The 20,750-nt window shown below is 41.5% G+C and overlaps 1 protein-coding gene across 1 annotated transcript in view; it reads left to right on the forward strand.

Annotated features, from left to right (window-relative positions):
- INO80D (INO80 complex subunit D) overlaps positions 1–20,750 on the forward strand; it is an 87,206-nt gene that overhangs the window by 61,918 nt on the left and 4,538 nt on the right. Inside the window, 5 exon segments of the mRNA XM_017893912.1 lie at positions 6,920–7,029; positions 9,168–9,301; positions 17,065–17,207; positions 17,209–17,280; positions 19,390–19,547. Of these exon segments, the coding sequence (XP_017749401.1) occupies positions 6,920–7,029; positions 9,168–9,301; positions 17,065–17,207; positions 17,209–17,280; positions 19,390–19,547 (617 nt within the window).

Here is a 20,750-nt window from a genome sequence, read left to right on the forward strand (position 1 = left end):
ACATAAACACAGCTGAGTACAAGACAGGCCTGTCAACTTGTCTGTCTTCTCTTAGAAAAGTTCTATGTGTCACTTAACCACCCTTGGTCAGAAGAGTCACCTCGAGATACCAGTATTAACGTATAGGGTTATCTGCAGTTTTCTTTCTCTTTCTTTTTTTTTTTTTGAGACAGAGTCTCACTGTTGCCCAGGTTGGAGTGCAGTGGTGCGATCTCAGCTCACTGCAAGCTCCGCCTCCTGGGTTCATGCCATTCTCCTGCCTCAGCCTCCCGAGTAACTGGCACTACAGGCGTCCACCACTACCCCCAGCTGATTTTTTGTGTTTTTAGTAGAAACAGAGTTTCACCGTGTTAGCCAGGATGGTCTCAATCTCCTGACCTTGTGATCCGCCCTCCTTGGCCTCCCACAGTGCTGGGATTACAGGTGTGAGCCATTGCACCTGGCTATTTTTTATTTCACACATTTTTAATTTTTTTTTTTCTTTTAAGGCTGGTCAAGTGAAGCAGTGGGAGTGGAGAAGGAAGAAAGAAATCTGTAACTGGTTGTGATAAATTACGTGTAAACACCACTGCACATGGACCAGCCTATTTCACACTTTTTAGTTATCACATTTTTTTTTTTTTTTTTTTGGAGACGGAGTTTCATTCTTATTGTCTAGGCTGTGGTGCAATGGTGCGATCTCAGCTGCCTCTACCTCCCAGGTTCAAGCGATTCTTCTGCTTCAGCCTCCTGAGTAGCTGGGATTACAGGCGCTCACCACCACGCCCAGCTAATTTTTGTGTTTTTAGTGGAAACGGAGTTTCGCCATGTTGTCCAGGCTGGTCTGGAATTCCTGACCTCAGGTGATCCACCTGTCTCGGTCTCCCGAAGTGCTGGGATTACAGGCGTGAGCTACCGTGCTTGGCCAGTTATTATATTTTCATATGATATATATTTCATATACAACTTTTAGTATATATAGAGAGAAAAAATTTAGGAATTTATGTACCAAAATATTCTAGATGGTGGGATTATTGATAAAACGAAAAAATTCTTAGTTTGTACGGTCTCATTTTTATGTAACGATCATAAGGCAGTTGAGGAAATAAAAAGGTTTTAAAACGAAGTGCTGGCCAGGCGCTATGGCTCATGCCTATAATCCCAGCACTTTGGGAGGGCGAGGTGGGCAGGTCACAAGGTCGGGAATTTGAGACCAGCCTGGCCAACATAGTGAAACCTTGTCTCCACTAAAAACACAAAAATTAGCTGGGCGTGGTGGTGAGCGCCTGTAGTCCCAGCTACTCAGGAGGCTGAGGCAGGAGAATCGCTTGAACCCAGGAGGCAGAGGTACAGTGAGCCGAGATTGTGACACCGCATTCCAGCCTAGGCGACAGAACAAGACTCCCATCTCAAACAACAAAAAAAAGATAAATAAATAAAACAAAGTGTTAAAATATAACCTTTGTTTTGTAGCTGTTGGTCATATTACTTATATGCCTTTTTTTGATATTTTTAGTGTTGTGTATTTTGCTTTTCATTTGTTGTAATAAAGTGACCTAATTTTCAGTTGCATATCTCACATGGATGCACTGTGCCCTTAAGAGTTTTCTAGAAGTGGAACAGGTTAGAGTTGTTTGAAGTATCTAATATACCATATGTAATGGCTGCAGCCTACTCTTCCCTTACACCCAAATCATCTTGCCTGGCTCCTAGACCTCTCAGTCCTCTGGATCTAGTATCTGTTCTAGAACATCCTTCAGGTCTCAGCTTACTCAGAGACTTATCTTCTTAGAGATACATTCCCTGATTCCCTGGACTATGTTAGGTTCCCTCTACTATGTATGCCTACTGTGCTCTGTATTCTGTTTAATTGTAGAATTTTATTTTATTTTATTTTATTTATTTATTTATTTTTTGAGACGGAGTCTCGCTCTATCGCCCAGGCTGGAGTGCAGTGGCCGGATCTCAGCTCACTGCAAGCTCTGCCTCCCGGGTTTACGCCATTCTCCTGCCTCAGCCTCCGGAGTAGCTGGCACTACAGGCGCCCGCCACCTCGCCCGGCTAGTTTTTTTGTATTTTAGTAGAGACGGGGTTTCACTGTGTTAGCCAGGATGGTCTCGATCTCCTGACCTCGTGATCCGCCCGTCTCAGCCTCCCAAAGTGCTGGGATTACAGGCTTGAGCCACCGCGCCCGGCAATTGTAGAATTTTATACCTATATTAATGTCTGTCTCTCATGCTAGACAGTAATTTCCATGAGAGCAGGAACAAGTTTGTTCCTAAATCTCCAGTATTGATGAATGAGTGAATATAATTGAATAAATGAAGGTCTGTTCTCTATTTGTTGAAGGAATTTCCTCAGTTTGACACAGGTTATAAAATAATGATATCTAACATTTATATGATATAATGCTTTCAGGTGTATACTTTTAGTAGAATTGTCCAGCATGAACCAATTTGTATGTAAATGTGTACGCTGAGTCTAATATATTATTATGATCTTGTCAGAGATGTAAAAGACTATACAAGAGTTTGGAAAAATTTGGCATTTGTATGGAAAACTGTATATGTCTACGATTCTTAACTGGTTATTTTCAGAACATCTTCCAAAGTGAACATCTTCCAAAGTGACGTCAGCGATATTTAAAAAACGTTAATGCTAACTGCCACAACAAACAAACACTAAGATGGACCCTGTTACAGTTTTCAGATTGATTTGATGATATTCGGTTGTGTCACCCATGATTAGTGAAAAGTTTATGGGCCAATGTATGGCTGATAATCATGTAACAATGTATCATAATCATTCTTTGGTGATTGCCAGCTTTTTTTTATTTTTTTAGATGAGTCTCACTCTGTTGCCCAGGCTGGAGTGCAGTGGCACAATCTTGGCTCACCACAACCTCCGCCTCCTGGGTTCAAGCAGTTCTTCTCCCTCAGCCTCCCGAGTAGCTGGGACTACAGGCACACGCCACTATGCCTGGCTAATTTTTTGTATTTTTAGTAGAGATGAAGTTTCACTATGTTGGCTAGGCTGGTCATGAACTCCTGACCTGATCTGCCCTCCACAGGCCTCCCAAAGTGGTAGGATTACAGGCATGAGCCACTGTGCCTGGCCGGCAGCTTTTTATATTACATTTTATTCTAGGGTCACGAAAGTCAACTTTTAGTTGCATGCTGCCCTCTATTTGATATTTTTGGTATCAAAGTCCCAGTTTCAAAAAAAAGATATATAAAAGGTTGGCATTACATATTTTAGAAATTAAAAGTTTAATGGCTGCCTTCTAATGTGGACCGTTTATTAATTTTTCAGTTTTTTGAGATGGAGTTTCACTCTTGTTGCCCAGGCTGGAATGCAATGGCGCTGTCTCGGCTCCCTGCAAGCTCCACCTCCCGGGTTCAAGCGATTCTCCTGCCTCAGCCTCCCAAGTAGCTGGGATTACAGGCACCCTTCACCACCTCTGGCTAATTGTTCTGTATTTTTAGTAGAGACAGGGTTTCACCATGTTGGCCAAGCTGGTCTCGAACTCCTGACCTAAGGTAATCTGCCTGCCTTGGCCTCCCAAAGTGCTGAGATTACAGACATGAACCACCGCGCCCGGCCCGGATCCTTTAAAATACAGTTTGTTGGCCAGGCATGGTGGCTGGGTGTGGTGGCATGCACCTGTAGTCCCAGCTACTCAGGAGGCTGCTGTGGGAGAATTGCTTGAACCTGGGAGGCAGAACTTGCAGTGAGCTGAGATTGCACCATTGCATTCCAGCCTGGGTGACAGAGGGAGACTCCTTCTCAATAAAATAAGACATAGTTTGTATGCAAGCTAAATAATGTTAGTCTTTCCTATCAAATAACTTTGTCATATTTATTGATGAGTAAGTGGAATAAGCCATTGAAATAGCTTCAAGTATGTGAACCCAAATTAAGTATCTTGCACCCCACAATCGTACAGTGACTAATGTTGTTTGTATGAAAACATCATTATGGGGGATGCAATAGAGCATGTCAAGGGGAATCCTGTAGTAGATTTTAAAATGTGAAAACATGAAAAGTTTTGGTAATTCCCTTTGTTTTCTTGGGCTTATTTGGATAATAAAATATATCTAACATTACATCAAGCATTTTTTCATTTTTTTTTTTTTCTGAGACGGAGTTCTGCTCTGTCACCCAGGCTGGAGTACAGTGGTGCGATCTCGGCTCACTGCAACCTCCGCCTCCCTGGTTCAAGTGATTATTCTGCCTCAGCCTCTCGAATAGCTGAGATTACAGGTGCCCGCCACCACATCCGGCTAAATTTTTTGTATTTTTAGTAGATACAGGGTTTCACTATGTTGGCCAGGCTGGTCTCGAACTCCTGACCTCGTGATCCACCTGCCTCAGCCTCCCAAAGTACTGGGATTTACTGATGTGAGCCACCGTGTCTGGCCATTTTTACCTTTATTTGTCCATGAGGTTATAGAAACATAAGGCAATTTTAAAAAATGAAACCAATAGTTATTTTGCAAGTTTAGAATAAAGAAAATGAGGGAATGTATTGTACACTAGTCTTTCAAGATAGCTGAGCAGTTTATTAGAGTGTTTAATGAAAATCATCCCTTTAGGCAGGGTGTGGTGGCTCATGCCTGTAATCCCAGCATTTTGGGAAGCTGAGGCGGGTGGATCACCCGAGGTCAGGAGTTAAAGACCAGCCCGGCCAACTTAGTGAAACCCCATCTCTACTAAAAATACAAAAAATTAACCAGGCGTGGTGGCAGGCACCTGTAATCCCAGCTACTCGGGAGGCTGAGTCAGGGGAATCACCTGAACCCCGGAGGCGGGGGTTGCAGTCAGCCAAGATCACACCATTGCACTCCAGCCTGGGCAACAGAGCAAAACTCTGTCTCAAAATAAAAAAAGAGAAGTATCCCTTTAATATAGAGACCCTTCTGTTTAAATCTAGACCAAGAGAATTTGAGCTTAGCTGCCAGAATAGTAAAGGTTTATTTATTTGAAATTATATATTCTTTTTATAGGGCTAAATTTAATGTAAACTTTTTAAAGAAATGGTGGATAAACTATTAGGAATAAACTGTTTAGTTCTATGATCCACTTCCCTACTCTTATAATCCTGACAAATCTATCTTAGTTAAGGCAGATTTTAAGGCAGCACAATGGACATATAAACAGTGCTTATATGAAATTAATAACTATGGTAGAAGTATTATTTATATTTTGTGTGAATTCATATGTAATTTAGATTCTGTGTGGCCTTAACCTAATTAGTGTAAATCATTCCTTTGAAACCCTGAGAAAGATACTAGAAACAAACAGCTCAAAGGATTTTTTTTTTTTTTTTTTTTTGAAAGAGGCTCGCTCTGTCACCCAGGCTGGAGTGCAGTGGCCAGATCTCAGCTCACTGCAAACTCCGCCTCCCGGGTTTACGCCATTCTCCTGCCTCAGCCTCCCGAGTAGCTGGGACTACAGGCGCCCGCCACCTCGCCCGGCTAGTTTTTTGTATTTTTTTAGTAGAGACGGGGTTTCACTGTGTTAGCCAGGATGGTCTCGATCTCCTGACCTCGTGATCCGCCCGCCTCGGCCTCCCAAAGTGCTGGGATTACAGGCTTGAGCCACCGCGCCCGGCCGCAAAGGATTTTTTGTTTGTGATATCTGACTTGAACTCAGTACGTTAAGTAGATTTTTTTCTTCATACTCAGACTTGTAAAAGCCTAATGGTTTGTGATGCTTTATAGAGTCACGTAGATAGGATAGGTTTTGTACTTGTAAGAATTGTCTTTTTTCTTTTCTTTTTTTAATAGAGATGGGGGTCTCCCTGTGTTGCCCAGACTGGTCTCAAACTCCTGCGCTCAAGTGATCCTTTTTGATTTTGGGAGCCCTCCTCTGTCTCCCAAAGTGCTGGGATTACAGGTGTGAACCACTGCACCTGGCCCACTTCTAAGAATTTAAATGTTACTTATTTGTGTTTTTATATGTTTGTGTAAAGAAACTGGAAGGATCTGCAAACTAATAAAATGAATACATATTATAGAGGGAGTGGGGCTGGCAAATTCGGGGCAAGGGCGAGAAGTCAATTCTTCCCTGCCTAATGTTCTTTCATTTTTTTAATGGATCCATGTGAATACATTGTTTATTCATAAGATTTTAAATAAGTTAAAATATTTAAACATTAAGTGTACAAAGTGGAGATAAAATTTAATGAAACATGGATTGCACATATAATAGAAAGTTTAAAAAAATGGATCTAAAGTGAGTTCACCTTGGAGGATAAAAGCCACTCAGCCATTTCTGCATCTCAGTATCCTCTTCCCCATGTATGAGATGAAGAGTTTTTTGCAGATTTATGGGTTTAGCAGCATGAGGCAATCAATTCCTAATAGTGGTGATAATCATAGTCATGACTAACAACCACTGACTGTTTACTATGTAATACTATATACTGTATATAAGTGGTTTAGATGTGCTTAATCTTTTTATGCTCCCAACAACCCTGCCAGCTCAAGGTACCTTATTGTCTCTACTTCACAGATGAGAAAATTGAGGCTTAAATGAGGCCTAGCAACATGCCCGTAGTCACACAGTTAGTAAGAGGGAGAGCTGAGATTTAGAACCAGGTCTTTCTGATTCTTCTCTCATGTTCTTCATCACTTTTCTCTACTGCCTCTTTGTGAAGAAAAGGGAAATAAAACATCACTTAAAAAGAAAAAACAGACATACTTGAAACATATTGTGATGTAATTATTTACTTTGAATGTCAGAAGATTAGGGAAATAACACAATTGGTAATTGTAATACCGTGTTTCTTTAACTCACATTTGCATTTTATTTAGTGACTGTAGATGTTATAGATATTATAATGAGAGTGTTACAGAGCTGTGACATCATATTGAAAAATTACCCTGGATTCTTAAAGCATTTTTTAAAAATTAATTTTGTGTTTTTCTTTCCTTAGCATAAGCCGGACCAAGTTGAGGGAAGTGGAACCAGCAGCATGCAGTGGAACCGTGAAGGGTGAACAGTGCACTAACAAAGCCCTTCCATTCACCAGACATTGTTTCCAACGTATCCTTTCAACTAAATGGAATGTGCATTGAAAAAGTGCAACCTAATTTGGGGCTATGTATTTCATTTTTAAATCAAGTGAATTACTTTTGAAACCATAACTATTTAATGTTTAAAATAATTTTATGTAACATAATTTTCATGACATCCTCTGAATAATTTTTCCTGTTTTATTCAAAAGTCACAAAAAATAAGCAAAATTGATAGCAAATAGCAGGTTCCTCCAGTGTCTGTCACTTAATTATATTTTGTTAATAGAATTCTGATCCCTCAGGTGGTTCTTGGTAGCTTGTAAGAAGGAGCTATAACACTCATTGATGGACAAAATCAAATCACATTATTAAAATCTGTTTTTAGTCTTCTAAGACAGTTACACAGTTTTACACTTTTATAGTACTTTTTCCTGTAAGATTAGTTTACTCTTTTTAATGAGTACAGTGCTGATTTGAAATGAATGAAAGGTAACAAACATCACTGACTAGGAAAGAAGATCTCTTTTAAAGTATAATTGAGGAAAACCTATGTTAAGAAGCTTTAGGTTGGTGATGAAATCTTATTGCTGTGACTTTTATTGAATATTTAAAATTAGGTAGCATTTAAAATAGCAGCAATTACTTATCTTTACCGTCTATTTAATTTTGACCTCTTTTCTGTTCTTGGAACAGCTTTTTCAGCAGCACTTTCTATGTAATAAAGGCTTTATAGTTATACCTAAAAAACATAAAGGAAAAACACAAAGGTACTTAATAGATACAAGGTAAGTCTTAAGGAAATGTAGTAGCTAAAAGCAGAGAGTGCTTAAAAATATTGATGATGTAAAGCTCAGGTTTGTTTGTTTAGAGGCAGGGTCTCACTCTGTCACCGAGGCTGGAGTGTATGATACAATCACAGTTCACTGCAGTCTTGACCTCCCTGGGCTCAGGTGATCACAGCCTCCTGAGTACCTGGGACTACAGGCATGCACCACCATGCCCGACTAATTTTCATACTTTTTTGTTGCCCAGGCTGATCTTGGACTCCTGAGGCTCAATAAATCCACCCACCTTGGCCTCCCACAGTGCTGAGAGTATAGGTGTGAGCCACTATGCCTGGCCAATACTAAAGTTTTGATTTAAAAGTAATTTTTCTTAAGTTGTGAGTCTGAGTTTGGTGCTGGAAATGTGAAGCAAAATATTCCAATTTGGAAAGATGAGTTTTAATAATTATGTCTTTAAATTTTTATTCTTTGTAAGTATCATAGGCAGAAAATTTTCCTTTTAAGAGCTGTTTAAAAAAAGAAAGCCATTGGCCGGGCACACGGTGGCTTACGCCTATAATCTCAATTTTGTATTTTACATAATACTCTTAGTGAATATGTGTAGACTTCATATGGTTGTGGGTAAGAGAATACTGCATTCAGATAGAAAAGATGATATATGGCTAAGCTGATGCAGGATCCTTGGGCTACCTGCTAGGCAGCTTGTGGTGAACAATCATAATCTCTAAAAAATACCTTGTCTGGGCTAGGCATGGTGGCTCACACCTGTAATCCCAGCACTTTGGGAGGCTGAGGCGGGTGGATCACTTGAGGTCAGGAATTGGAGACCAGCCTGACCAACATGGTGAAACCCTGTCTCTACTAAAAATATGATAAATTATCCAGATGTGGTGACACATGCCTGTAATCCCAGCTACTCCGGAGGCTGAGACAGGAGAATCGCTTGCTTGAACCCAGGAGGCGGAGGTGGCAGTGAGCGGAGATCGTGCCATTGCACTCCAGCCTGGGTAACAGAGCGAGACTTCATCTCAAAACAAAAAGCAAAAACTTTGAGTGGAACTTTAAGTGGAGTTCACCTGTTAAGAAGGAAATGGCCCTGCTTTTCCAGATAACACAATTTGGTTCAGAATGGTCGTTAAGGAGACTGGTACCAGGATCCCATTAGCAAAACAGAGTCCTTCAGAGTTGTCATCTGATAAATTCTACTATTATTTTCCCATATCAGTAGTGGAGCTAGTGCTGATACGGGTAATATTTATATTTATTATGGGTAGTAAAGTTTGTACTTATTAAACGTAAGTAAGGGAACAAGCAAATTTTATATAGAAATTGAAAAATTAGAGTTTCAGTGTGTTTTATTCCTAACTTAAAAAAAACCCAGATATCCTCTTGAACCACTCTCAGCAGCTCTTCTCAAGTTGCACAGCCAAGTTTGCAGATGGACAGCAGTGCTCTGTGCCAGTTTTTGACATTACACATCAGACACCTCTGTGTGAAGAACATGCCAAAAAAATGGTAAGTTCTGCAACAGAGGCTTTCAAACTTTTCGTAGCTATCCACTGTAGGAAATATTTTGTGACTTAGCACAAACTATGTATGTATATAAATCACTGAAACAAGTTTTGAGACAGGATTTTTATTCCCTTAAGATACATTTTATTCCCTTAAAATATGTTTCTTATACATAGCAGAATTTCTAAATACTCTTTGTTCCTATGTCTCTAAGTTTTTGCTTTCTTATATACAATTCTACAAATGTTGTGAATAGTTCATAAAATTTCAAAGGCCCAGCCTTTCTAGAAATCTGTTGAACGTAATTAATTGCTTTAGTTAATGCTAGTATCATAAATCCTAATTAATTCAGAATAATTTGGAGGAGAGACGGATTTGAATTCGAGGAATATATAAATTATATAATCATTTAAAGAAAGTTCCTTTTTATTGTTTTCATCCATCAAGTAGTTACTGCAAGATACTTTCAGTATTAGGTATCTTATGTATCTTATGTACATATCCTAGGTATCTTATGTACTAGAAAGTGAGATGCTTCCTGCCCTCTATAAGCATGTTACAATTTTCAGGGATTCTCAGGGTGAGGGAATGGGTATTAGACCAGGACTTAATAGTTGGAACCTGTGATCCTGGCTTTGCTGCCAGCTTGGTGTGTAACTAGGGACTAAGGATTCAGCCTTTTTGGACCTCATTCTCAATGTGTGTGACTCACTGGTGTATTAGTCTGTTTTCACACCTCTGATAAAGACATACCTGAGACTGGACAATTTACAAAAGAAAGGTTTAATTGGACTAACAGTTCTACATGGCTGGGGAGGCCTCAAAATCACGGTGGAAGGCAAGGAGGAGTAAGTCACATCTTACATGGATGGCGGCAGGCAAAAAGAGAGCTTGTGCAGGGCAACTCCCATTTGTAAAGTCATCAGATCTCATGAGACCCATTACTATTAAAGAATAACGCAGGAAAGACCTGCCCCATAATTCAGTCGTCTCCCACCAGGTCCCTCCTACAACACGTGGGAATTATGGGAGCTACAAGATGAGATCTGGGTTGGGACACAGAGCCAAACCATATCATTCCACCCTGGCACCTCCCAAATCCCATATCACATTTCAATACGAATCATGCCTTCCCAACAGTCCTCCAAAGTCTCAACTCATTTCAGCATTAATTCAAAAGTCCACAGTCCAAAGTCTCATCTGAGACAAGGCAAGTCTCTTCTGCCTATGAGCCTGTAAAATCAAAAGCAAGTTAGTTACTTCCTAGATACAATGGGGGTATAGCCATCGGGTAGATACAGCTGTTCCAAATGGGAGAAATTGGCCAAAGCAAAGGGGCTACAGGTTCCATGCAAGTCTAAAAATCCAGTGGAGAGTCATATCATAAAGCTCCAAAATGATCTCCTTTGACTTCGTGTCTCACATCTAGGTCAAGCTGATGCAAAATGTAGGTTCCCATAGTCTTGGGCAGCTCCGCCCCTGTGACTTTGCAGGATATAGCCCCCTTCCTGACTGTTTTCACGGGCTGGCATTGAGTATCCGCAGCTTTTCCAGGTGCACAGTGCAAGCTGTCAGTAGATCTACCATTCTGGGGTCAGGAGGATGGTGGCCCTCTTCTCACAGCTCCACTAGGTGGTGTCCCAGGAGGGACTCTGTGTGGGGGCTGCCACCCCACATTTTCCTTCTGCACTACCCTAGCAGAGGTTCCCCTGGAGGGCCTCACCCCTACAGCAAACTTCTGCCTGGGCATCCAGGCATTTGTATACATCTTTTTTTTTTTTTTGGGAGACAGAGTCTCACTCTGTCACCCAGGCTAAAGTGCAGTGGTTTGATCTTGGCTCACAGCAACCTCTGCTTTCGAGGTTTAAGCAGTTCTCATTCTTCAGCCTCCCAAGTAGCTGGGCTTACAGGCATGTGCCACCACACTTGACTAATTTGTGTGTAGTTTTAGCAGAGACAGGGTTTAACCATATTGGCCAGGGTGGTCTGGAACTCCTGACCTCAGGTGATCCGCTCACCTCAGCTTCCTAAAGTTCTGAGATTACAAGCATGAGCCACCATGCCCAGCCTGTTTCTATACATCTTCTGTAATCTAGGTGGAGGTTCCCAAACCTCAGTTCTTGACTTCTGTGTACTTGCAGGCTCAACACTATGTGGAAGCTGCTAAGGCTTGGGGCTTCCACCCTCTGAAGCAACAGCCCGAGGTCTGCTTTGCTCCCTTTTAGCCATGGCTGGAGCGATTGGAACGCAGGGCCAAGTCCCTAGGCTGCACAGAGCAAGGGAGCCCTAGGTTTGGCCCATGAAACCATCTTTTCCTCCTAGGCCTCCAGGCCTGTGATGGGAGGGGCTGCCATGAAGACCTCTGACATGCCCTGGAGACATTTTTTCCATTGTCTTGGGGATTAACATTCAGCTCCCTGTTAATTATGCAAATTTCTGCAGCTGGATTGAATTTCTCCTCAGAAAATGGGATTTTCTTTTCTATGCATTGACAGGCTGCAAATTTTCCAAACTTTTATGCTCTGTTTCCCTTTTAAAACTGAATACTTTTAACAGCACCCAAGTCACCTCTTGAATGCTTTGCTGCTTAGAAATTTCTTCCGCCAGATACCCTAAATCATCTCTCTCAAGTTCAAAGTTCCATAAATCTTTAGGGCAGGGGCAAAATGTTGCCAGTCTCTTTGCTAAAACATAACAAGAGTCACCTTTGCTCCACTTCTCAACAAGTTCCTCATCGCCATCTGAGACCACCTCAGCCTGGATTTCATTGTCCATATCATATCAGCATTTTTGTCAATGCCATTCAACGAGTCTCCAGTGAGTTCCAAACTTTCCCATGTTTTTCTGTCTTCTTTTGAGCCCTCCAAACTCTTTCAATCTCTGCCTGTTACCCAGCTCCAAAGTTGGTTCCACATTTTTGGGTATCTTTTCAGAATCACCCCACTCTACTGGTACCAGTTTGCTCTATTAGTCTGTTTTCATGCTGCTGATAAAGACATACCTGAGACTGGGCAATTTAAAAAAAAAGGGGGGGAGTTTAATTGGACTAACAGTTCCACATGTCTGGGGAGGCCTCACAATCACAGCAGAAGGCAAGGAGGAGCAAGTCACATCTTATGTGGATGGTGGCAGGCAAAAAGAGAGCTTGTGCAGGGCAACTCCCATTTTTAAAGCCATCAGATCTGTGAGACCCATTCACTGTTACAAGAACAACACGGGAAAGACACGCCTCCATAATTCAATCATCTCCCACTGTCTCCCTCCAACAACACATGGGAATTATGGGAGCTACAAGATGAGATTTGGGTGGGGACACAGAGCCAAACCTGACCAACTGGCTCTTTCACCAAGAACTTCTTTAGTTTTTAGGTTTCTTTTACAGACCATATGTTTTGAAAAATTTGTATACTAAACTACATATTATGATTACGTATTACATATGTTGAATAATTATTTTTCCACTATAATATAAAAACATTTAAAATATAGGCTTTCTTGTGTGTGTGTGAGATGGAGTTTTACTCTGTCACCCAGGCTGTAGTGCAGTGGTGCAGTCTCGGCTCACTGCAACCTCCGCCCCCTGGGTTCAAGTGATTCTTGCACCTCAACCGCCTGAGTAGCTGGGATTACAGGCGCATGCCACTGTGCTGGCTAATTTTTGTTTTTTTAGTAGAGAAAGGGTTTCTCCATGTTGGCCAGGATGGTTTTGAACTCCTGACCTCAGGTGATCCTCCCGACTTGGCCTCCCAAAGTGCTGGGATTACAGGCTTGAGCCACCATGCCCAGTGAATATAGGCTTTTTTTTTTTGTTTTTTTGTTTTTTTTTTTCAGCTTGTTCAGGCTTTGTCATAGCTAAGGAATAATTTCTATATGCTTTTTGAACCACTTTTGGGGACCTTCATTGATGATTTCACAGACCCATGGTAATGGGGGCCCTGTAGCTTTCAAATCACAAAATAAAAGATCCCAGCTGCGTATTTTCTTATTTATTTATTTTTTTTGAGACCGCATATTTTCATTTTAAAATTCTGTCATTCCAGCATACTTCTAAGAGTAGGAAGATACTGTTAAGTAGAAAAACTGTACTTCAGTGTCTGCTTTAGGAACTTATTATGAGTGAATTTTGGTTCCTATAACAATTTTTTTTTTTTTTGAGACGGAGTCTCGCTCAGGCTGGAGTGCAGTGGCGCCATCTCGGCTCACTGCAAGCTCTGCCTCCTGGGTTCACGCCATTCTCCTGCCTCAGCCTCCCAAGTAGCTGGGACTACAGGCGCCCACCACCACACCTGGCTAAGTTTTGTATTTTTAATAGAGATGGGGTTTCACCGTGTTAGCCAGGATGGTCTCGATCTCCTGACCTCATAATTCATCCGCCTTGGCCTCCCAAAGTGCTGGGATTACAGGCATGCGCCACTGTGCCCGGCCTCCTATAAAAATTATTATGTGAACGCTTTTAGAGAAATTGAAGACGGTTTTATTCTTTTCGGCTAAACTTTCCTACTTAGGCAAATTCAATGAGGCAAACCTAAGACTGAATTAGTATAATGTAAATTAGTCATAAAATAACATATATTTTATATAATAATATGACAATCACAATTATACTAATCAAAATTTTTTAAAGTATTTACAATACAAATATTTGAAAATGGTTTTCTCTCTGAAGACAGTTAAAGAATCTGGCACTAGTTTGAGCTATTTTGTTTTAGGTTAAAATTACATAAGAGACTATAACAAGCACTTGTACCCCATCAGTAGTCCTGTGAGAGACTGACACTGGGAGATGAAAACTATGTGCAAATCTCTTGGCTCTGCCTTTTTTTTCCCTTTTTTTCTTTAATTAATTAATTTCTCCAGTTAATTTTTGTATTTTTTCGTAGACACGGGATTTCACCATGCTGGCCAGGTTGGTCTTGAACTCCTGACCTCAAATAATCTGCCCACCTTGGCCTCCCAAAGTGCTGGGATTACAAGCCTGAACCACTGTGCCCAGCCTCTATTTTCATATTATATTCTGAATCCAAACACATTTTATCAATTTCACTGCTACGATTCTAGTTGAGGCTATCGTTATCTTTGCCTGGGTTATTGTAATAGTCTCCTAATTGATCTCCCTTCTTACCATATGCCCCTGTCACAGGGGGTATGTTGTTTACATAGCAGCCAGAGTAGGCTGGGTGTGTGTATGTTCTACTTTCTTTGAATTGAATTCACTTTTTAGTGTACACTCTTAGGAGTTTTGTAGATACATACAGTTGTATAACCACCACCTAAATCAAGATACAGAACAGCTCCCCAGATTCTCTTATACTACCCCCTTTGTAGTCATCCCTTTGCTCCATCCCTACTGATCTATTTTCTGTCCCTATAATTTTACATTTTCCAGAATGTCATAGAAAGGGAATTCTGTGGTAATTAGCCTTTAGAGCAGGCCCTTTAGACTATACATCTGATCATATTAGCTCCATAATCAAAACCTGTTAATGGCTTCCCATCACATCCTCCTGCCACTGCCTCCCAAAGTGTTGGAATTAAAGGCATGAGTCACCACACCTGGCCTTTTCCCAAATTTTGGCATGGTTCACTCCTTTCTTTCAGGTTTATCATGTGTCGCCTCATCAAAGAAGTCTTCCACCTGCCTGTTACCCTGTCAATTTTTATCCTCATACTCTACCTCATTTTTCTTCCTAACATTTGTCTGCCTAACAGTTATTCATTAGTTTGTTTATTTTCTGTATTCTCCTACTAGAATGTAACCTTCACAAGGACAGGAGCATTTTTTTGTTCACTGCTGTATCCCTAGCACTTAGAGATGCTCAGTGAGTAATTGTTGAATACATTAATGGTTAGGCACACCGATGTAAGGGGTTAAGATTCAGAACTAGAATGTGACAGCCATTGGTAAGAGACTCCAGCTGCAGGAAGGCCCAGCTGTCAGGGAGAACATGGGATTCCACCTTTGTAAGTCCTATGACAGATGGTGAGTGCATTGCCTTGACATAGAGGTAGAATGAGACAAAAGTTGGGAGTGAATAGTATTTCACTGTGCACTGAAGCTAGGTAAAAGAACAGCTGGCATTAGGAAAGCCTCAGGGAGTGGGGACTCTAGCTCTCTGGAGGCAAGCAAGGCAGGTATCAGTCACGGGCTGTTCTGTGTGAAGTATCTGGCACAGTACCAAGAGTGCCACAAGGCCACTCCACACAAGCTTAGGAGAATCAGGCAGGAACCTAAAACCTGACCCAGGTGATCACTGGGAGTCTCACAGATAGGATTTATTTTCTCTTGGGTGAGAGCTCCCTAACTTCCTCCTGAGATCAGCACTGGTGCTGGAGGGAAAGCCTGGAATGGATGCAGAGCACCATGTTCGGGTACTGGTCCTTGTGCATTCACCATTTGTTGAGTTAAATAGTGGACATAATACAAGTAGACCTCAAGTGTTGAGACAGAAAGAACTACAGAGTCTGAAAAGTAGCTTTTTTTTTTTTTGAGACTGACTTTCACTGTTGTTGCCCAGGCTGGAGTGCAATGGCTTAATCTCGGCTCACTGCAACCTCTGCCTCCCAGGTTCAAGCGATTCTCCTGCCTCAGCCTCCCAAGTAGCTAGGATTAATTACATTCACATGTCACCAGGCTCGGCTAATTTTTGTGTTTTTACTAGAGACAGAGTTTCGCCATGTTGGCCAGGCTGGTCTCAAACTCCTGACCTCAGGTGATCTGCCCGCCTCGGCCTCCCAAAGTGCTGGGATTACAGGCATCAGCCACTGCGTCTGGCCAGAAGTGGCTGCTTTTTTTGGTTTGTTTTAAATTTGTGTATTTGTGACTTAATCTGTAATTGTTTACATTCAACCATTTGAGTAGGATTAAACCTGTTTTAGATTTCCTGAATTTATACTTCAATTTTATTCTTTCTTTTCCATTTTTTGATGCTAGTCATAGTTACTAGTCTTAAATTACTATGGTCTACAATCTTTATATAGCTATAAGAGTTATTAGGGAATTAATTAAAGGTGACATCAATTGCAAACCCCACTGTTCTGTCTGCCACTAAGAAAGAAAAAAATGTTGCCAGTGATGCGGTACTTTCTTATCACTTAGAATTTTTGTTTTAGACTTATTAAAGAGCTTTTAAAAGACTTACCTAGACATAGATTTTTATCTTATATACTGTTCCTGGTTTTGGCTGTGCTGCTTGACATGTGAAAGGAAGTACTTTCTGCGTACTTCAGCAATAGAACAACTTCATCTACTTTGTGGTTATTTTCCTTTTTCACTTGGTTGTTTCCTTACAGGGAAAAAAAAAAAGAATTGTGGTCAGTACTTCAGTAATGAATATATGCTCCACTAATATTAATTTTTTGCCCTGCTGCTCTTTGTGCCTTTCTACATTCACAAAAAATTTTCCTCCACACGTAGTACCAATAGTGTACATACCTTAATTCAGAAACGACGCCAAGACAAAGAACTGGAACCGTGTGTGTGTGTGTGTGTGCGTGTGTGGACAGTGTCAGCTATTATGACCATCAGCAGGCTGACTGCAGTGGTAAAATGCCAACAATTTAAAATGCTTCCCAATTGCAGAGATATTAAAATGTAGATCTTGGAATTGATGAAGTTTGGTGTCTTCGTTATTGTTATACATAGTTTTGGGCATACAGTATGTTTTAGGCATTAATATAGAATATTAAGGGATGTAAGTATTTTTTAGGTAGCTGTCAAGTTTCTCCCAGATAATCTCAGTTTAAAAACGTATTTATTCATTCCAAAGGATAATTTCTTGAGAGGAGATAACTCCCGTAAAGTTCAGCACCAGCAGCAGAGGAAACCCAGGAAAAAAACCAAGCCTCCTGCACTAACCAAAAAACACAAGAAGAAGAGAAGGCGTGGACCTCGTCGACCCCAAAACCCATTCCCCTGCAGTCCCCCAAGGGAACCTCAGCATGCCCGCCAGCGTCTCACTGCCAGTGGAGGCCTCTCAGATCCGGTCAGTGGTCACTGGCACCTAATTTTTCTTTACGTCTTCTGATTCTTCTCAGAACATCTAGCTTCATGTGGTTATTGTAAAGTTGTCACTAGGCTACAGAAGCCATTTCATATATCAGCCTAGATTTTAAAATAGTTTTGGTATAAATTTTAGATTTTACCTGTATCTGGCTGTATTTGATCTAAAATTAAGCTTTTGCTTACAATAAAGAGAACAGATGCTGAAGTTGAGTTTAATTGTATACTGTCAACTTAAAAAACATTTTTTTTTTCTTGAGACCAAGTCTTGCTCTGTCGCCTAGGCTAAGTGCAGTGGCGCGATCTCGGCTCACTGCAACCTCTGCCTCCAGGGTTCAAGCAATTCTCCTGCCTCAGCCACCCTACTCTAGGATTACAGTTATGTGGCATCACGCCCAGCTGATTTTTGTATTTTTAGTAGGACCTCAAGTGATCCACCCACCTCGGCCTCCCAAAACGCTGGGAATACAGGCATGAGCCACTGCACCTGGCCTCTAACTTTAAAAAATTTTAGCAGAAATTCCATATATGTTCCAACAGAATTATTCCATCAAAAATATGAGGCATTATTTATTTTGGCAGGGTTAAACATTTTGACCAGGAGAATGAAGCTTTTGTTTTAGCTCAGCATTTCAATTTTACCTGTTGTAATTTCATTTCTAAAATTATTATTTCAACCAGATTTGAAATTCTTCTAAAAAGCATTAAGACACACTTGATACACCAAATTGTGATTCACTGTACAAATTTGAAGTAAAAGTATTACCTAGTAGTTGTTGTTGCCTCTTTATACATGGGTGAAGGTTGCAGAAATACGTGACTGCATATGGTAAGGCCTGTATTTTTGCAGTGATTCTACTTTCAGATTTCCTTCTTTTAAAAAGTAGGGGAGGAGACACTGTAAGTTAGAATTTCTCATGTTTCTGTTGAGTATAAAAAACCTAGGGCCAGGTGTGGTGACTCACGCCTGTAATCCTAGCACTTTGAGAGGCAGAGGCAGGTGGATCATGAGGTCAAGAGTTCGAGACCAGCCTGGCCAAGATGGTGAAACCCCCATCTCTACTAAAAATACAAAAATTAACCAGGTGTGGTAGTGGGCACCCATAATCCCAGCTACTCGGGAGGCTGAGGCAGAAGAATCGCTGGAACATGGGAGGTGGAGGTTGCAGTGAGCTGAGATCGCGCCATTGCACTCTAGCCTGGGCGACAGCAAGACTCCGCCTCAAAAAAAAAAAAAAAAAAAAAAGGCCAGGCATGGTGGCTCATATCTGTAATCCCAACACTTTGGGAGGCCGAGGTGGGTGGATCACCTGAGATCAGGAATTCGAGACCAGCCTGGCCAACATGGTGAAACCTCGTCTCTACTAAAAAAAAAAAAAAAAAAATTAGCTTGGCATAGTAGTGGGCGCTTGTAATCCCAACTACTTGGAAGGCTGAGACAGAAAAATCTCTCGAACCCAGGAGGCGGAGGTTGCAGTGAGCCGAGATCACGCCATTGCACTCCAACCTGGGCAACAAGAGCGAAGCTCTGTCTAAAAAAAAAACCTAGAAGACATTAGGATTGGCTTTAGCTCAAGTGGTTACTTCCTTATTTTCCATCTGTCTAATCCCTGTGCTTGGGTTCAAGACCTGCCAGGGCTTTCTGACCTTTAAAAAAAAAACCTAAAAGACATTAGCTTGTTTTTTTATTTTGTTTTTGTTTTTGTTTTTTTTGAGACAGAGTCCCGCCCTGTTGCCCAGGCTGGAGTGCAGTAGCATGATCTCAGCTCACTGCAACCTCCGCCTCCTAGGTTCAAGCGATTCTCATGCCTTAGCCTCCTGAGTAGCAGAGATTACAGGTGTGCACCACCATGCCCAGTTAAGTTTTGTATTCTTAGTAGAGATAAGGTTTTGCCATGTTGACCAGGCTGGTCTCAAACTCATGGCCTCAAGTGATCCTCTCACCTTGGCCTCCAAAGTGCTGGGATTACAGGCATGAGCCACTGTGCCCTGCCTGACATTAGCTTCTTTTCACGTTGAATGAACTTGGCTTGGTGGTATTGATGTGAAGATAAAGAGGGAGTTATGGGACCAACAGTGTCCTGTTTCCCAGGAGCCCATCCACGCCAGAGCTGAGTGCTGATGAGTTGCCGGACGACATTGCCAATGAGATCACTGACATTCCACATGACTTGGAATTGAACCAGGAGGACTTTTCAGACGTCCTGCCACGGCTACCTGATGACTTACAAGATTTTGATTTTTTTGAAGGTATAGTCAATATTTTGACTCAAGGAAACTGGTTTTAAAAATGAGTTTATAAGAAAAGAAATAGTGTTTTGAGATGTGTTTGTCATACTCCTCCTCACATGTAATGTCTTTCACTGTAGATAGGAAATATAATACCACTGCAGCTATTTTACCCCTTTCAGAAGATAAGGAATGTGCAGTTTGTTTAACCATCTCATAATTTGGTGACTAGGTTTATAACTTGTTTCTTTTATTTTTGGAGACAGAGTCTCACTCTGTTGCCCAGGCTGGAGTGCAGTGGCAAGATCTTGGTTCACCGCAGCTTCTGCCTCCTGGGGTCAAGCGATTCTTCTGCCTCAGCCTCCCGAGTAGCTGGGATTACAGGCATGTGCCACCACACCTGGCTAATTTTTGTACTTGTAGTAGAGGTGGGGTTTCGCCACGTTGGCCAGACTGGTTTTGAACTCCCGGCCTCAAGTGATCCACCTGCCTTGGCCTCCCAAAGTGCTGGGATTACAGACATGGGCCACCTCACCTGGCCCAACTTTGTGAATACTTTTACTTTATTTTTGAACAAAGACATCTTGAACATGAAGTTTGTTTGTTTGTTTGTTTGTTTGTTTGTTTTTGAGACAGAGTCTTGCTCTGTCACTCAGGCTGGAATGTAGTGGCGCCATCTCAGCTCCTTGCAACCTCTGCCTCCCATGTTCCAGTGATTCTCCTGCCTCAGCCTCCCGAGTGGCTGGGATTACAGGTATCTGCCACCACGCCCAGCTAATTTTTGTATTTTTAGTAGAGACAGGGTTTCACTATGTTGGTCAGGCTGGTCTCGAACTCTTGACCTCACGTGATCCACCTGCCTTGGCCTCCCAAAGTGCTGGGATTACAGGCATGAGCCACTGCGCCCAGCCGAACATAAGTTTTGAAGTCTTTTAGAACTTGCCCTAGTTTTATACCCCACCCTGTACTTCAACTGAAGTGCACTTTTCCAAAACGAAGTTTGCTTAATCTGCCAATTCCCCCATGCTTTCAGGGGAAATCTTTTATACTCTTAGAATGTTTCTTTCACCATTAAAAATCGAATATTTCCATGGTGATTAATCAAGTTCCTAACAATAGATTTTTTGAATATTAGAAATGAAATCAAAGTAGGTCCATGGGCTTCCATTTTATGAAAATTAGTAAGAAATGGGAAAAAAATGAAGGGGAAGGATTAGAGAGTAA

This window comes from Rhinopithecus bieti, unplaced genomic scaffold, assembly GCF_001698545.2.
Source record: "Rhinopithecus bieti isolate Rb0 unplaced genomic scaffold, ASM169854v2 scaffold_22522, whole genome shotgun sequence".
In the NCBI taxonomy this organism is placed as follows: Eukaryota; Metazoa; Chordata; class Mammalia; order Primates; family Cercopithecidae; genus Rhinopithecus; species Rhinopithecus bieti.